At 47.1% G+C, this 17,948-nt stretch overlaps 1 protein-coding gene across 1 annotated transcript in view; it reads right to left on the bottom strand.

The window, feature by feature from the left end:
• Nucleotides 1-17,948, bottom strand: part of PES1 (pescadillo ribosomal biogenesis factor 1) — a 38,265-nt gene that overhangs the window by 12,244 nt on the left and 8,073 nt on the right. The window contains exons 4-9 of the mRNA XM_044288463.1: nucleotides 16,599-16,708; nucleotides 14,631-14,802; nucleotides 11,463-11,552; nucleotides 2,391-2,507; nucleotides 1,491-1,568; nucleotides 1,281-1,370 (exon numbers count right to left, since the gene is read on the bottom strand). Coding sequence (XP_044144398.1) covers nucleotides 1,281-1,370; nucleotides 1,491-1,568; nucleotides 2,391-2,507; nucleotides 11,463-11,552; nucleotides 14,631-14,802; nucleotides 16,599-16,708 — 657 coding nt within the window. The remainder of the gene's footprint in view (nucleotides 1-1,280; nucleotides 1,371-1,490; nucleotides 1,569-2,390; nucleotides 2,508-11,462; nucleotides 11,553-14,630; nucleotides 14,803-16,598; nucleotides 16,709-17,948) is intronic.

Below are 17,948 nucleotides of genomic sequence, written 5' to 3'. Positions count from 1 at the left end.
AAGATATATACACACAGAATCATGATTGTTATTGTATTATATGTACTTTGATTTTTTTCTTAGGGCTCTTTCACTCCTGCGTTCTTGTCTTCCGGCATAGAGTTCCGTCGTCGGGGCTCTATGCCGGAAGAATCCTGATCAGTTTTATCCTAATGCATTCTGAATGGAGTGAAATCCGTTCAGGATGCATCAGGATGTCTTCAGTTCCGGAACGGAAAGTTTTTTGGCCGGAGAAAATACCGCAGCATGCTGCGCTTTTTGCTCTGGCCAAAAATCCTGAAGACTTGCCGCAAGGCCGGATCCGGAATTAATGCCCATTGAAAGGCATTGATTCGGATCCGGCCGTAAGCTAAACGTCGTTTCGGCGCATTGCCGGATCCGACGTTTAGCTTTTTCTGAATGGTTACCATGGCTGCCGGGACGCTAAAGTCCTGGCAGCCATGGTAAAGTGTAGCGGGGAGCGGGGTAGCAGCATACTTACCGTCCGTGCGGCTCCCGGGGCGCTCCAGAGTGACGTCAGGGAGCCCCAAGCACATGGATCACGTGATCGCATGGCATGTCATCCATGCGCATGGGGCGCTCTGACGTCATTCTGGAGCGCCCTGGGAGCCGCGCGGACTGTAAGTATACCGCTCTTCGCTCCTACTATGGCAACCAGGACTTTAATAGCGTCCTGGCTGCCATAGTAACACTGAAAGCATTTTGAAGACGGATCCGTCTTCAAATGCTTTCAGTACACTTGCGTTTTTCCGGATCCGGCGTGTAATTCCGGCAAGTGGAGCACACGCCGGATCCGGACAACGCAAGTGTGAAAGAGGCCTTATTTATAACCTATGTTGTCATTTTAGTCGCAGGAATTTAAAGAATATGTGCTCGTATATGATTTTTTGGCTTGACAGAGGCTGAAACATCACAAAGAACAGTTCCGGTTCTTTGGATTTTAACATTTTTTTGTTCTAATAAACAGTTTCAGGTCAGGAGCTTAGATAGAAATGACCAACAAAGCATAAGTAGTTGTGTAGCTGGGGCGACTCCTTGGGGAGTCAGTGGCTGCCATATAGGTGCTCAACCCCTATACGCAACACTCACTATGGTCAATTTACTGATAAAATATTGTAGCGTTTTTCTTTTTCAATCAAAATAACTACTCTTTCTATGGCCGATTTACCAAACTGCATTTTAATAAAACAAGATCTGTCAAGCTCAAGCGTTTGCATTCTGCTGTCACTATTGGAAATTAGCCCCAAACCTCTTAAGGCTTGATACAAAGGATCACTCACAGCCTCTGCAGGGAACTCGTCAACCTCTACTTCCTCTTCGGGCTCGGATGGAATCACACGGGACAGACTGGCACTGAGAGCTGCCAATTTCTGCAGGAAAGAAAAACGAGCAGATACACCACAAGTGGTCATCAAGAGTACTTAGCCGAGACTGTGGCACCAGAGTAAAAGGCATGAAATGGCAAAATATATAATACACAAGCCCTATACCTCCATGTATGTCTCAGACTCCAGAGCATATTTCTCTTCATCGTCCATCTTCAGTTCTGCCTCTGAACGAGAATCCAGCTGGTTGAGGGAAGAGGACCACAAAGTTATTAACTAAATCATGAACACAGTGTGGCTACAAAGAACAGAATAGAACTAAAAGAGCTCTTGACACAAAACAATACTTCAATCCATTTGCTAACTTTTTAATGTTTCCAATTGTATTTTTTTTAATGAAAAAGAATATTATAGGAAATCTATCAGCAGGTGTATGCCTCCCTGAGGGCGGCATAAAGAAGTGACAGAGACCCTGATTTCAGTGCATGGTCACTTACATATTTCTCACTTTTCATAATATAAGGAAAAACTACACAAAAACTAATCGCTAGTGTTGATTGAGCACCAAAGTGCTTGTGCGCTCGAGTAGAACACTTCGCAATGCTCAGGTGTTCTACCGAGCACAATGGAAGTCAATGAGAGAACCCCAGAGGGGAGGGTGTTGGGACTCTAGCTCGGCTTAGGAGTCCCTGCTCTGACTTTACATATAGCCATGTCCATATACGGAGTCAGCGCTTGGGGACACCCCAAATCTAATTTAGCCTCCATTTCATAAAGTTTCTGCCTGGATTCGAACTCACAACCTTCTGTATTAGAGGCAAGGCACTATGCAGTGGAACAAACAGCAAGGCTCATAGTGATGACTCACTGTCTTTAACTGGCAGGCTGAAGATGAAGCTGCTGATGGAAGTGAAACTTTAAAAAAAAGGTGTGCTACATCTCAGTTTCTTCTTCCCCCAAAATGCAGACTCAGTGTGGGGACGTGGGTGGGTAAGCAAATATTTTTTTCCCTCTCTTTCTTTTAAACACTAATAGAAAAAAAATACTCAATTTCACAGTCATTACCTTAGGAGGATACTGAAGATTAAGAGCCTGGTAGAGGCGGAAGTTCACAAATCCCAGAAGAGTTGTATAAAACTCAGTGAAAGTGGCCATAACTCTGTAGTCCACATCTGTAGGGTGCTGTAGAAGACAATATCATTTATAGACAATGTATATTTTTTAAATGTTCCATATGGTCACCCATACAACAGAATATTTCACGATACATACAATAGCCTTATTTTCTTCCTATTCTAGTACTCCTCTTCAGGGCTCTATTTCTAATTAATGTTATTTCACATGCATAAGTAGTAATATTGTTTGACATAAACTTAGGAATGGTGTACAGCAAATTACACATGCAACATACCTGCATTTATGGTGCGTTTTTATAAATTTTTTTTCTTCAGCAAGCACATCAGGCAGAAATTACATTAATGTAACTCAATTTTGTTGAGAGTTGCATAAATAAAAAACCCAGACATGTTGTTGCTAACACCGTATGCATTTTTTTGCCGCACTAAAAAACGCAGCACATCCACGAAGTGTGGCAGCGCCCTTAGGAAGAATAAGCGATTGTAAATCAAAGTCACCTGCTTTGGTGCAGATGAAAGGGCCAAAAGGAGGAGTCAAGGGGCAACAACAAGACAACCCCAAAAAGAGAAAAGTCTCCCAGCACAATCTAAAAAGCAGGACATGGTCAGTTACACAAGGAGGGCTGGACAGGGTCATGGTTGGGCATCAACTCGGCATCAGGACAGGTTTATGACCAAGCTGTCAGAAACAGACTAAATGGGGAGGGGGATGTCCTGTAGTTGGACTTGTGCACATGTGACAGACGCAAAAGAGTCTGGAGACACCATGGTGAACATCATGCTGAGTGAAACATCCTTTGGAGGCATGACTTAAAGGGGTATTCTAGTAGTTTGAAGTTATGCCCTATCACGTTGATAGAGGATAACTATTAGATTGGAAGGCGTCCCGTCCCTGCAGTAGGACCCCCCCATTCACTAGAAAGGCACTGAAATGATGTACATGCATGGACAAAATTATGCGTTATGGGGTCAAAGGGGTACATTTTAATGGGTTTGGCCAATTCCCAATATCATTTGTCAAAATGCTAAATACAGTCATGTATGCACCACATAAGCATGCATGCCATCCCCAAGCTGTCCTAATGGAGGCCCCAGGCTGCCCTGGTTCCATTAAAGTAAACACACTCACCTTCAATCTTATGCATCCATGTGCCGCAAAGACAGTCGTGACCACTTCCTCTGGCTGTTCCTGGGTACCTTCTATTCTGCACAGGCGCCGTACAGTAAGCGGACACGTCTGGCATGTATGCAGATACAGGGGGTTCTGCTGCCGGTGTCTGCACATGTGCCAGACATGTCCATTTGCCGTTCAACAGAGAAGGAAACCAGGAACAGCCAGGGTAAGCAGTCACAGTCATTTTGCAGCCCATGACAGGTGAGTACGTTACTTCATGGGGCCTCCATTAGGACAGCTGGGGCACAGAATACAGTCATATATGATTGTATGGAAAATATATGGACTGTATATGGGATTTTGACAAAATACATCATAAATTGACTAACCCCTTTTGTGATGTGTATTTTAGTAACCACTTGTAGTCCCCATGTAACTCTGGAACATCTATTCTTCTGACTATGATGGGCTATTCAAATTATTATTTCTCATAGAAGTTATGAATGAATTGAAGTTTACAATGAAGGTCCATCCGGGTGTTACCGGTTGGGTGCGTGTCCCTGCACAATCTGACACTATCCAATCAGCGTTGCCAGGTTCATTCCCAAATCACTGCCGAGGACAATTTTCTATTAAAACTCATACCTTCATGCAATTTTGTATCAAACCATAACATTTTATGCAACATGCAAAAGAAATTGTTTACAGCAACAATTCAGACTCAAGCTGAACATTACAATATACGAAACATGCACATTTTATACATGCCAGGTATGCCTGTGTCTACACGCACGTCTTCACAAAATCATTAAAAATGAAGAGACACACATACTCTATTGAGCTGCATTTCTAAATATGTTGCACTACAGTTGGTTTTGACTATAAAATAAAATAAAAAGTCCATGCAGTACACAAAAAGAACCGCACATCCAGAGCTGGCTTGGATATAAAGTTGCACGTCAAAACCATTAGCTTTAATTAATCATAAAACAGTAATGACACTTAATAGCAGGTCAAAAAAACAGGAACAAAGATAATAGCAGCAGACAGATTATAAAAGTAAAAAGATGCATTCATTAGTAGCTGTTTTTCTGATTGTTGGGAGTGTCAGGCATGCCCTAATCATCACCTAATACAGTCATACCGTAATAATCAGACTAAAAAAAAAAATCACCAAAAAAGAAAAATATCCTGCACGATGTGATAAATATGCGGATGTACATGGCTACATTTGTAAAAGACAACTCACTGAAAAAGGAGATTTTTGTATAACTTACCAGTTAAATCTCTTTCTCGCTCTTCCTTGGGGGACACAGACCTTGGGTATAGCTCAGCTCCCTAGGAGGCGTGACACTAAGTAAAACTGTTAAGCCCCTCCTCCATCAGCTATACCCTCAGCCTGGAGATAGAGGCTACCAGTTGCGTGTCCAAGTAGTGAAAGGATAACAACCAATAACGGAAACAACCAGCCAGCAACCCAACGGGGCGCCAGACCATAACCCTGTAACCAAACACAGAAGGGTGGGTGCTGTGTCCCCCAAGGAAGAGCGAGAAAGAGATTTAACTGGTAAGTTATACAAAAATCTCCTTTTCTCGCCCATTTTCCTTGGGGGACACAGACCTTGGGACGTTCAAGAGCAGTCCAAGAAGGGAGGGACCACAAACCCAAGGCGGAACACCACCAGAGCATCAGGAAACCGCTGCCTGCAAAACCAGGCGGCCCAAAGCAGCATCCGCTGATGCATGCGTATGCACCCTATAGAACTTTGTGAAAGTGTGCAGAGAGGACCAAGTGGCTGCTTTGCACAACTGTTCAGCCGAGGCCCGATGCCTCTGCGCCCAGGAAGCTCCGACTGCTCTGGTGGAATGAGCAGTGACGCCGAAAGGCGGAGGTCTGCCCTTGGCTCGATAAGCCTCAGACACCGCCAGTTTAATGAAACGGGCAATAGCCACCTTGGAGACCGCCAACCCTTTGCGCGAACCCTCCGGAACCACAAACAGGGAGTCCGTGCGCCGAAAGGACCCGGTGACCTCCAAGTAAATCCTCAACGCCCTGACCACATCCAGACGGTGCAGTTCCCGTTCTCTGGGGTGGGAAGGAGAGGGACAGAGCGACGGAAGGACGATGTCCTCATTGATGTGAAAGGCGGAGACCACCTTTGGCAGGAAAGTCGGGACAGGCCGAAGCACAACCTTATCCTGGTGGAAGATCAGGAAAGGTTCGGAGCAAGAAAGAGCCGCTAACTCAGACACCCGTCGGAGAGACGTGACGGCCACAAGAAAGATGACCTTGCAGGACAGAAGGCGAAGGGAGACCTCCCGTAAAGGCTCGAAGGGGGCTGATTGGAGCGCCGAGAGCACCACATTCAGGTCCCAGGAAGGAACTGGAGGGCGGTACGGCGGAACAGAGTGAGCCACCCCTTGTAAGAAGGTCTTAATTGGCCCTAGAGGGGCCAGGGGACGCTGGAGAAGAATAGACAGCGCCGAAATCTGACCCTTCAGAGAACTGAGGCACAGCCCCAGGTCCAGACCCGACTGGAGGAAGGACAGGATTGTGGGAAGAGAAAACCGGAGAGGTGGGATGCTCCGGGACTCACAGAACCCCAGATAGGACCTCCAAACCCGATAGTAGATCCTAGAGGATACGGGCTTACGAGCACGGATCATGGTGCGGACTACGTCCGCGGAGAAACCCCGTCGCATTAAGACGGCGGTCTCAATAGCCACGCCGTCAAACGTAGCGAGCCTAAATGCTCGTGGAAGATCGGTCCCTGAGAGAGAAGGTCTTCCCTGGAGGGCAGTGGCCACGGTGCGTCTGCCAACAGCAACATTAGGTCGGCGTACCAAGACCGGCGGGGCCAATCCGGGGCGATTAGAATCGCGGGGACGCCCTCTGCCGCGATCCTCCGAAGAACCCGTGGCAGGAGGGGAAAAGGAGGAAAGACGTACAGAAGGGAGAATTCGCACCACGGAAGGACGAGCGCGTCGGCGCCGTATGCCTTCGGGTCCCGTGCCCTGAACAGGTATAGGGGGACCTTGTGGTTGAATTTGGAGGCCATGAGGTCCATGTCGGGGCGACCCCAGCGAAGACAAAGGGCTTCGAACACCTCTGGGTGCAGGGACCATTCTCCCGGGTCGATGGTGGACCGGCTGAGGAAATCCGCCGCCCAGTTGTCCACCCCCGGGATGTAAATCGCAGATAAGGCCGGCACGTGCGTCTCTGCCCAGAGGAGAATGAGGGTCACCTCTTGCATCGCTGCGAGTGCCTCCCTGATGGTTTATGTATGCCACAGCCGTGGCATTGTCCGATTGGATCCGAACAGGGTGGCCCCCCAGCAGATGGGTCCAGTGTCTGAGGGACAGAAGAATCGCCCTCAGTTCCAGAATATTGATTGGAAGTCTGGACTCCGATAGAGACCAAACGCCCTGGACGGACCGGGGAGGGAAAACCCCCCCCCACCCCCGTAAGCTGGCATCTGTGGTAATCACCAGCCAGTTCAGTGGAAGGAAGGACTTCCCCCTTAGAGGGATATGCAACCACCAGCCGAGGGAAGCCCGAGCCAGGGGAGGCAGAAGAAAGGTCCTGTCCAGACTCCTCGGTGATTTGTCCCAGGCCGACAGAATTGCCCTCTGAAAGGTGCGGGATTGGAATTGTGCGAATGGCACCGCTTCGAAACAGGCAACCATCTTTCCCAACAACCGCATGCTGGATCTGAGGGAAGGGCGGTGATGACGGAGGAGACTGCGAACCGACCCGCGAAGGGCCAGACGCTTGTCCGACGGAAGGCGGACCTCCGCCAACTCTGTATCCAGGAGCATCCCCAGGAAGATCAGCCGTCTGGAGGGGGTAAGGGAAGATTTGGGGTGGTTGATAATCCAACCGAACCGCGTCAGGGTCTCCAGAGTGAGTTCCACACTGCGGGATGTCTGAGAGAAGGAGGGTGCCTTGACCAGGATGTCGTCCAAGTATGGGAGAAGAAAAACACTTCTTGAACGTAGAAGGGCCAAGACAGGGGCCAGGACCTTGGTGAACACTCGAGGAGCCGTCGCCAGACCAAAGGGAAGGGCGACGAATTGGAAGTGATCGTCCCCCACCGCGAAGCGCAGGAAGCGGTGATGACATGGAGCAACCGGAACGTGGAGGTATGCATCCTGAATGTCGATTGAGGCCATGAAATCCCCTCTTTCCAGGGAGGCCACTGCGGACCTGAGAGACTCCATCCGGAATCTCTGCAGTCGGAGAAAACGGTTCAGGCGTTTTAGGTCCAAGATCGGACGCACTGAGCCTTCCTTCTTGGGAACCACAAAGAGGTTCGAGTAGAACCCCCTGAACCTTTCCGTCGGAGGCACGGGGGCGACGACACCCTTGTCCATTAGAGAGTGAATGGCCGCGAAGAAGGCGGCCACTCGTACGGGATCTCGCGGAGGACGGGATCGGAAGAAACGGTCTGGCGGAATGGACGCAAATTCGATTTTGTATCCGCAAGATACAATCTCGAGCGCCCATGCGTCTGAGATGTGGGCCCGCCATACGTTCCTGAATAGGAGAAGGCGGCCCCCCACCCGGGTGGGTGGGGGCGCACCTTCAGGCAGAGGGCTGCTGGCCTGTGGGAGCCCGTGCAGGCTGGGACTTGCGCCAGGTAGATTGCGTCCGAAAAAACGGCTTCTTGCGTCTATCCTGGGCTGGGCCAGAGGAAGAAGAACTGGCCGCGGGTCTAGACCCGGTGGGCTTGCGAAAGGACCGAAAACGGGACGAACCAGCGCGACCACGGGGGGCGCCCATTGGCCTGGACTGGGGGAGGAGAGTACTCTTCCCACCCGTGGCCTCTGATATAAGTTCGTCCAGACGGGTTCCGAACAGGCGGGAACCCGTGAATGGTAGGCCGGCCAAAGAGCGTTTGGAAGCGGCGTCCGCCGCCCAAACCTTCAGCCAGAGTTCCCTCCTGACAGAAACTGCCAGGGCAGAGGAACGGGCAATGAGGGCACCCGCATCAAGGGAGGCCTCACAGACGAATTTTCCGGCCTGAACAATTAGTTGGGCTAAGGAACGGAGGTCCTGAACAGGGACGTCCGACCCTAACTCCCGTTCCAGTTGCAAACCCCATTCAGAGACCGCTTTGCCAACCCAGGCGGAGGCAAAGACCGGTCTAAGGGCCGAACCAGAGGCAGTAAATATGGCCTTGGAGAGGGATTCCGTACGACGGTCCTCAACAGACTGGAGGGAAGATCCGTCCTGTACAGGAATAGTAGTGCTTTTGGACAGGCGAGCCACGGGAGGATCAACCTTAGGCGGGGATGTCCACGTGGTCACAGAATCCGCTGGAAAGGGATAACAAATGTCCAGCTTTTTGGGTGTAATAAAGCGGACGTTAGGCCTAGCCTTGGATACCACAGAAGAAAAATCAGCGTGTATGGGAAAAACCTTGGAGGCCTGTTTGGGGCGGAGAAAGGACACGCCGGCCTGTTCAGAGCTGGGGGGGGTCATCGTGTAGCTGAAAGGTATCACGGATGCTAGTGACAAGATGCCCCACCGCGGACGCCAATTTGGACGGAAGCTCTGAGTCCATGTCCACGTCCGAATCCGCCAGTTCTCCCTCAGAAAGCGTATCCCTTTGAGAAGATAGACTTGACTGAGCTCGCACGCATGGCGGAGAGAGCGAAGCATCTGGAGAAGATGTGCGCTCAACCCTTGAACGTTTCTGAGTATGCCGGGCCCTGGAAGATTCGCTGGGAGGCAGGGAACCAGTGGGGGCGGCAGAAACGGTAGTCCCAGCGGGTGCGACAGGGATTGTGGCAGCCTGCGGGAGAGGCGGTCTATCCACGAGACGGCCCACTACGTGTGTAAGTCTTTCAACCGCCTGAGACAGAGACCTAGCCCAGTCAGGGGGTTCAGAGGCACCGGGGGGCGCAGCGGGAAGCGGGCCCTGCACCGGGGCCTGACATGCAAGGCAATGCGGCTCAGATTGCCCATGCGGAAAAAGTTCCTTACAGGCGGTACAGGCATGGTACCAGGGTTTGGGGGCACCTGTGGGATCTGACATGCTGAAGTGTGGTTGTACTCTAATATAGAGACCACAAAGGGTTATAGCAGCTATGACAAGGAGGGTTAGGAGAGGGTTAACTGTCCTACCAGTGCCTCAGAAGAACGTCAGGAGATGGCCCAGATCAGCAGCAGCAGAGAAGCAGCAGAGAGCGCCCACAGAAGCCGAGCGATGTACACAGGAGGTTAGAGTCCCCCACCGTGTCCCAGCTTCCTGTCAGGAGTGAGGAAGCGCGGGAAACCTCAGCAGAAAGCGCGGGGAACAAGCTCCGCCCCCTCCAGCGCTTGAAATGTCTCCTGTGAAGGAGAACGTAGCTCCGCCCCCAAAATGACGCGCGCGCGTAAGCCCCGCCCCCTGCCGGGACCGCTAAGCCCCGCCCCCGTTCTCGGAACGGAGCGGGCGGCGGCGGGAAGGGGGAGAGAGAGAAGAGAAAAATGGAGTCAGCCCCGAATGAGGGGGAGGGGGGGGAGAAAGATAGCAGCGTGGGGGGGAACGGCGTGGGGGTGCTGAGGATGCTGCTGTGCTGCATTGTCCTGCAGATGAGCGCTCAGAATGAGCGACCACGGGTGCCCCCCTTACCCAGAGGGGTAGATGCTGCAGATAGGGACGGGGTATGGGCTGGAATAGCCATCTCACCGTCCGACGTCTTCACCCTCAGTCCTTTCCAGCAGGGTCGCCCCTTCAGCCACTGGCACCGCAGTGGCAGGAAGCTGGAAGAGGGGCTTGGCGTGCGGGCGACCCCCTAGCTGGCGGGATGTAGGGGAGCCATTGCTGCCCAGATCCTCCTATTGCTTCTGTGGGGGAGGCAGCAGTGCAGATAAGTTGGCACTGGCGCAGCTCAACCCCGGGAGAGCAGAGAGGTCTAATGCGTCTCTGGTATCCCTAGGAAAAAATAAAATAACAAAATTAGAAGAAAAAGTAAAAATAACAAGGAGAAAACAGCCCTGCAGAGCAGGGAGTGTCTTGCCTCCTTGGACACTAAGCTAAAACTGGTAGCCTCTATCTCCAGGCTGAGGGTATAGCTGATGGAGGAGGGGCTTAACAGTTTTACTTAGTGTCACGCCTCCTAGGGAGCTGAGCTATACCCAAGGTCTGTGTCCCCCAAGGAAAATGGGCGAGAAATAATAATAGATGCAAACATTATATATGGACTAAGCCTTCACCCAGATATGATAAAATCGGAGGCTCTCAGCCATGTACATCCACATATTTAGTGATCATATCGTGCAGGATGTTTTGTATCTTTTTCTGTGATTTTTGATAAATTTATGTGCATGAAGGAGTGGCACCTTCAAGTATGAATGCGCTCCTATTATCTGGGGAGTAGGATTCTTGTGCACTTTTTGCCCAACCTATGCCACATGTGACTGATTAGGTGGTACATATAGGTGTGTGTACTCCTCTCATTGGTTGCTTGATGCATTCAGAGGTAACTAGGAGCAGCACACTATATGTGCAGAGTCTGCTCTCCTGAATGTAGATGCCCAACGGCATAAGTAGGTTTAGCTTAGGTCCTGCCTGACTGAGCCCACCTTGGAGCGGGTAGGCGGGCACAGATGTGTTTTGATCAAAATATATGGCTAAGTGTCTCAAATCAGAATGATACTAGGTTATAGTGCGTTATTTTTCTACTGTACCAATCAGCTGCAACCTCCTGTGTACACTTACTCTAATTTTCATATGACCCCAAATATGGGCTAGTGGCTGATATATTGAAGGCAGGATTCCTCCTCTTGCCCCCTGCCAATCAGCCAGTAGGTAGTTGGTGAGAAGAACTTGTATTGAGAATATCGGACTGTCACCCAAACAACAAAACACATGATACAAAATCCCATTCATCACTTACATCATGAGAAAAGGCATATGGAGTAATCCATGTCACTGTCTGTCCTAGGATTTCGGCCTGGTAATAGATTCCTTTGATTGATAAGAACACCTAAGAGGAAAATGTAAGCAAATATTTAATCTTACTGAGAAAATACAAATGACCTGCCATCCTAAGAACAACCGATTTCTGCACTTACACTCGTTATATGAAAGCTTAAACTCATAATGACTGCTCCAAGTGTAAATGCGCCTTAAAGGGGTTGTCCAGGTTAAGAGCTGAACCCGGACATATCCCCATTTTCACCCCTCCGAGGCTCTCCCTTGCCCTGCACTGTATAGAACAGGGCAAGGGCTGTTTGCTTAGATTTTGCACACTGCTAGGCGGAGGCTTCCACCTAGCAGTGTTGCCAGTGACAACACTGGCACCGATGGGCGGGTTTTAGCGCTGCCCTGGCCGTTTTACAGGCTACGGCAGCACTAAAGCCGGCCCATTAGTACCGGTGTTGTCAAGGGGCTCACTGCTAGCTCCGCGCTAGCTTACCCATGGAGAGCCCGATATGTCACCGGATCTTCAAAAAAAGCCTTTGCTCTGTGCTATTCATGAAATGCTACGATACTCATATCAGGGAGGTTGCCTTGCTGAAAATGGGGATATATGTTCAGCTCTGAACCCGGACAACCCCTTTAAGAAAACTGAAAAAAAAAAAAAACACTAAGAAAAAGGCATGCAAGATAAAGCTTGCTTCTAACATTAGTTGGTCTATTTGAACAAACTGCGCAAATTGTTGATCAAGGGAACTGCCTTCTGGATTAACAAGGATTTGTTATCACGAAAATGCAAACTTGTTATTTTCAAACTACTAAGTATAAAAGGATTTTTGTGGTGATGTAATAGCAGAATGAAGATAAACCTGCCATGTTATCTACATCCTTATGGAAAACATCAGATAACACAGCGTGTCCAAAGACAAACTCAGCACTGCTACATCCGTAGCTAAAAAAGGGAAGGTAATGCCAACAAGATCTGACATGCTTCACTAGTCGGAAGCTTTATTTCCCAAAAGTCCAGGCTAGGAGGGCTATTAAGGAGGACCTTTCATCTGTTTTACTTATAGGAGCTAAATACCTATACTTGCAGGGTTGATGCTGCCACCAGTTTTTTTTATAAAACATCGCCCCTACGCACGCCCTGAAGTTTTCATGCTCAGTATGCAGATATACATTATTCAGTTCTTGTGCAACAAAATTTTTGTAAAACATTGTAAAATTAATTCAACCTACAATACATCATAAGCATTTGATAAAATACACACACACCCAAGGGAAGTATTTAGTAATAATATTTAGCATTTTTTTTAATGCAGTCAGATATTGCAAAACATATGTTAAAAAAATAAATAAAAAAAAACACACACACACACAAACATATAAATAAATAAATATAGGATCCAACCTTACATAGTTATGTAATATATATAATGACTTTTTAGCTAATGTTCGCAGGCTGCCTCCTGAAACAGAAAATTCATACTTACCTGCTTCCCGCCACACTATAGGCAGCATGGGGGACTGGAGAGGCAGGGAGCAGGTAAGTTTCAAGTGGTTCTGTTTCAAGTGGCAGGCTGAACCTGTCATAAGGTATGTGCGATTTTGCGTGCGAGGTGCTGGATTTGGGCATGGATACCTTGACTTCTTTCGGCTGCGTTTCTATCCCCTTGACTTCAAGGACCTACTTTACATATCAAAGTTGTTTTTATTATAATAAGACACCTCTTTGGGATAATAAGAAATAGTTGGGAGAATAGATGACCAGAACTGTCAAGATATTAGTCTTGGTTTGGGGGTCAAACAAGTTCACCTTAAATGTTAGCAGTGTAGTTGGGCATACACATTACAGAATTGTAACCTTCTGCCTGACTATCCCCCAATGCCTGTTGTTTAAAGAGGACCAGTTACCTCTCCTGACCTGCCTGTTTTAATAGCTTCATGCATTCCCCATGTAATAACAATTCTGGAGAATCTATTCTTATATCTGTAGGTTGGATCATTGCTTTATTATTTCTACTAGAAGTTATGACTGAATTGCTAGCAGTCTGCAGTAAGGGTACAGAGGGGTGGTAACAAGTTGGGGGTGTGTACCTGCACAGTCTGATTATGGCAGCACTGATTGGATAGAGTGAGACTGTGCAGGTACACCCCCCCAACTGGTTACCTCCCCTCTGTACCCTTACTGAAGGCTAATAGAAATTCATTCATAACTTCTAGTAGAAATAATAAAGGAACGGTACAACAGAGACATAAGAACAGCTGCTCCTGAATCATTATTACACGGGGAATGCATGAAGCTATTAAAACAGGCATGTCAGGAGTGGAGACAGAGCCTCTTTAAACTGTCTGATCCTTCCTTCGTCTGGAAGATAACTCGCCCAATGGACTGTGGCAATTGTCTGCCCCCATATTGCCAGTCTGAACATGCATGGTTATGGAAAAACTAGGGGAGTCAGCTGTAGGCTCAATGACTTGCAAACAGTTAAGTGGCATGGCCTGCTACTACACTAGGTTTTTGTAATGGTGTATTTTTTTGGTCCAACGAAGTGAATAAAAACGCCTGACTTATGCATATGTTTTTAGGCATTTCTGCCCATATAGTGCTTGAGCGCTTAGCATTTTATTTTATTTTTTTGCATAGCTTATGTTCCACGCCACTGAAAAAACACATCAAGTGTCAAAAGGGCTATTATTACAATAAAATGCCTGTTTGCTTTTAATATTTCCCAAAGATTACCATGCAAAACCTGGAGCTGGCATTTTTGCCTTAACAAAAACAAAGAAAAAACCTGTGTGAGACCAGCCTTAAGCTTTTATACAAAAAATTGCAACCTAATATTTGCGTGTCAAAGAGGTATACTTTACATCAGTGCCACCTGGTGGGAGATCAACAGAAATACACATGAGAGCCATTAGAAAGCATGAACATGCAGCATAACAGTCTGACCTGGATGGGCAGATGTCTTTTTTCAGCCTTTTAAACTATGTTACTATGTAAAATGACACCGCTGAGGATATAATCATAAACTGTATGCTCATACACAGAAATTCCATGTCTGACAACCCTGACTTTTTAACAAGTGCTGTGGTAGGTTCTCATTGAGCATGACACATATCACATGTTCTACAATGAACTCACCTTGCGCAGAGATCGGGAAGTAATTACATAATTAAGGAATTCAACACTAAGGCGACGACAAAGCTGTATGGTCTGAACATGACACTTTCCAGTACGTCGAAAGGTGGCAAAAAGAAAGCACATGGATAGCGCATCATCCAAGTCACGGAGAGCATCAATAAAGGTTGGGTACCTGCAAATAAAGATTAACACTTTGCTGAATTACAAGCAGTATATAGGACACAAGACACGGCACAGTACGGCGGCTCAGTGGTTAGCACTGGGGTCCTAGGTTTGTATCCGACCATGGACAACATCTGCATTGAGTTTGTATGTTCTCCTCGTGTTTACGTGGGTTTCCTCCCACACTTCAAAGACATAAGGATAGGAAACTTAGATTGTGAGCTCCTTAGGGGACAGCGAGTAACGATAATGTCTGTAAAGCGCTGCGGAATATGTCAGTGCTATACAAGTAATAAAAAAAAAAAAATGGGACAAAATTATGATAGGCGTAATAAACGCCACAGTCTATAAAACAAGAAGAGGTGCACCACAGTCATAGGCTATTGTGGGTTTCGGTGTCCTGGCATAAAGTATAGTAAATGTGCTGGGGCAGCTTCTGCTAAGCCCCATCCAGTGATGTGAGCTGCAGAAAGTTTTCTGTATTAAAAAGATAAATACTTAAAAAAAAAAAAAATAATTATATTAATTTTTGCATAAACATGCCTGTATGAAAAAGGCTGTTCAGCTGAAAAGCGTCACATCTGCCGGTATTTTGCTTATAGCAATACAGTAAAAATAGTTTTTGCTGATCCATTTCTTCAGACTAACTTGCACAGAAGAAAGATCTGTGACTTTTGTACACCAGAAACTGATGTGCAGCACGGATGAATTCCCGAGACCATAACGCTAGGCAAAACTAGTCATTGCTTCCAAAGCGCCAAACATCACAAAATAAGTAAAAAATGTAATAAAAATAATAAATAAAGGCGTTGGAGCTGACCAAACAATTCTCAGAGCCATATGGGGGGGAGAAAAAAAAAAAAAAAAAATCAAAAACACTCAATTGCCCAACGTCCGTGACCGCTTTGGGTCCTTGCTAGATCGGAAGTGGCTTGGTCTCGTGATCGATGTGGCCAATCACTGGCCTCAATGGTCATACGTGCCTGAAGCCAGGAACAGGGCTGCAGACAGGCAAGTATTTATCTTTTTTAATTGGAAATGGAGATTTGTTTGGTCGGCTCCTAGGCCTGACAACCCATTTAAAGATAAAGTATAATATTAATAGAAATTACAAGTCAGAGTTGAGAGAAGCTATCAAATCAGCAGCGAATGTGGAAGTTGTATTTTTAATGTGGTTTCAGGTAACACGGCCCATGAAAAATTACTGTACATTAAAATTTTGTCAATTGAGGAAAAACAAATCTTGGCAGAACATTTCTTATAATAATAATAATAATAATTATAATAATAATCAGAAAGACGATCCTTTCTTTTGCCGATTTCCCCATAGCCCATTCAGTCTGGGAAACACGCTCAGTATGAGGGCTGTATTTCCCAGACTGAACACTGCTCCTCCCCCAGTATCATCGTGCTTTATGTAGTAGCGTGTTCCTGTCTGACCTCGGCTCTACTGAGGTGTACCCTCATAATGCTGTGCATACAGATCAGTAGACCCACAGCATCATAAGTTATTAAGATACATAGAGTTTACATCAGAGGAGCATCACACTGCGCATGTTCCCTGGGCTGCACATGCTCTTGTGAAATTGGTCTTTCAGTTAGTTTGTGTTCTTCTAGAAATAGAAGCAGCTTTGACATACAGAAGCTCTCTATCAGATAACGACCTAGGCACAAAGTGAGTGGGGGGGGGGGGGGGGGGGGGCACGCGTCTTACATTACAACTTCCATATGGCATCATATACTTGTCTTCAATGCTTTCCCGTCAGCTACCCATTTACCTCAATATCTAGCTAGTAGACATCATACCTTTCCTTGATGATGTGATCAAGTTTGTAGGTTGGTTTGTTGTCTCTAATGCGGTCTACGGCATCCCATTCCTGTTTTCCATATGCCTTGCGCAGACGACGCACAAATACCTGACAGTCAAGGGAGAAAAATGAAAAATTGGAAGATTCTTTATATTCTGTTTGTACTATCTGTGTAATCTTAACAACAATTAGGCAAGCATTGCTTTATAATATTCAAGTGAAGAAAGGGTTAAGATATTTAACGCTATATTTACAGGGCTTGTCTTATGAAGTCCATAAGACTTATTAGATGGGGGTTTCTGGCTGGTTACCGAGCCTCTCCATATCTGCTGAACTCAAGCCGCTTACGTAATACATGGCCATTAGGTAATTCTACACCTCTACTGCAGCCGCCAGCGGCCCCCCTGCCAGAATCAGCTGTTGGTTGGTGGCGCATCTTTGTCCATTTGTTTCTTTTGTGGAAACCATCATTGCTAGAGCACCGACCGAAATCGGGACTTCTACCCATGTGATCGCTACTTAATGCTGCATATCTGAATAAGTGTATAATATACAGTCCTTCTGCAAAACAGTGCACATCTGTCTAACCTATAGTGGCCTTTTATAGGTCGATGGTCAGGTATTGCCCAGCTCAGCATGTGTGCCAACACACACTCCAGAACATAAAAACTATAAAGGACTATAGTACTGGATCACACCTCTGAATCAGGTGTTTCGCTCAATCCCATTACCACAGGTGTATAAAATCCAGCCCCTAGCCATGCAGTCTACCTTCACAGACAGTTGTGAAAGAATGACTCATTCTAAAGAAGTCACTGAATTCCAGTGTGGTACTGTAGTAGGACAAGTCAGTCTGTGAAATGTCTTCCCTCCTAGCTATTCTACCATCACTCGTGAGTGGTATTATTGCAAAGTAGAAGTATTTAGGAACCACAGTAACTCAACCACAAAGTGCTGAGGAGAATAGTCTGTAAGAGACACCAATGCTCCGCTAACCCAATAGTTCCCCTGGCATTAACATCAGCACAAAAACTGTGCCCTCAAAGCTTCATGGAGTGGGTTTCCAAGGCAGAACAGCTGCATGCAAGTCTTATATCAAACGTAATGTATAGCATCAGATGGAGTGATGTAAAGCACTGCCACTGGACTCTGGTGGAGGAGTCTGGGTTTGGGGAATGCCAGGAGAACGTTACCAGCCTGCACTGTGCAAACTGTAAAAGTTTGGGGGAGGAGGGTTAATGCTATGGGCTTGTTTTTATTTTGTTTTTGGTGGGTGGGGGAAACCTAGGCCCCTTATTTCCAGTGAAGGGAAATGTTAATGCTACAGCATACCAAGACATTTTGGACA

The sequence above is a fragment of the Bufo gargarizans genome, chromosome 1 (assembly GCF_014858855.1).
Source record: "Bufo gargarizans isolate SCDJY-AF-19 chromosome 1, ASM1485885v1, whole genome shotgun sequence".
NCBI lineage: Eukaryota > Metazoa > Chordata > Amphibia > Anura > Bufonidae > Bufo > Bufo gargarizans.
The sequence above is the reverse complement of the archived record's forward strand: the minus strand, read 5'-3'. Positions and strand labels throughout refer to the sequence as shown.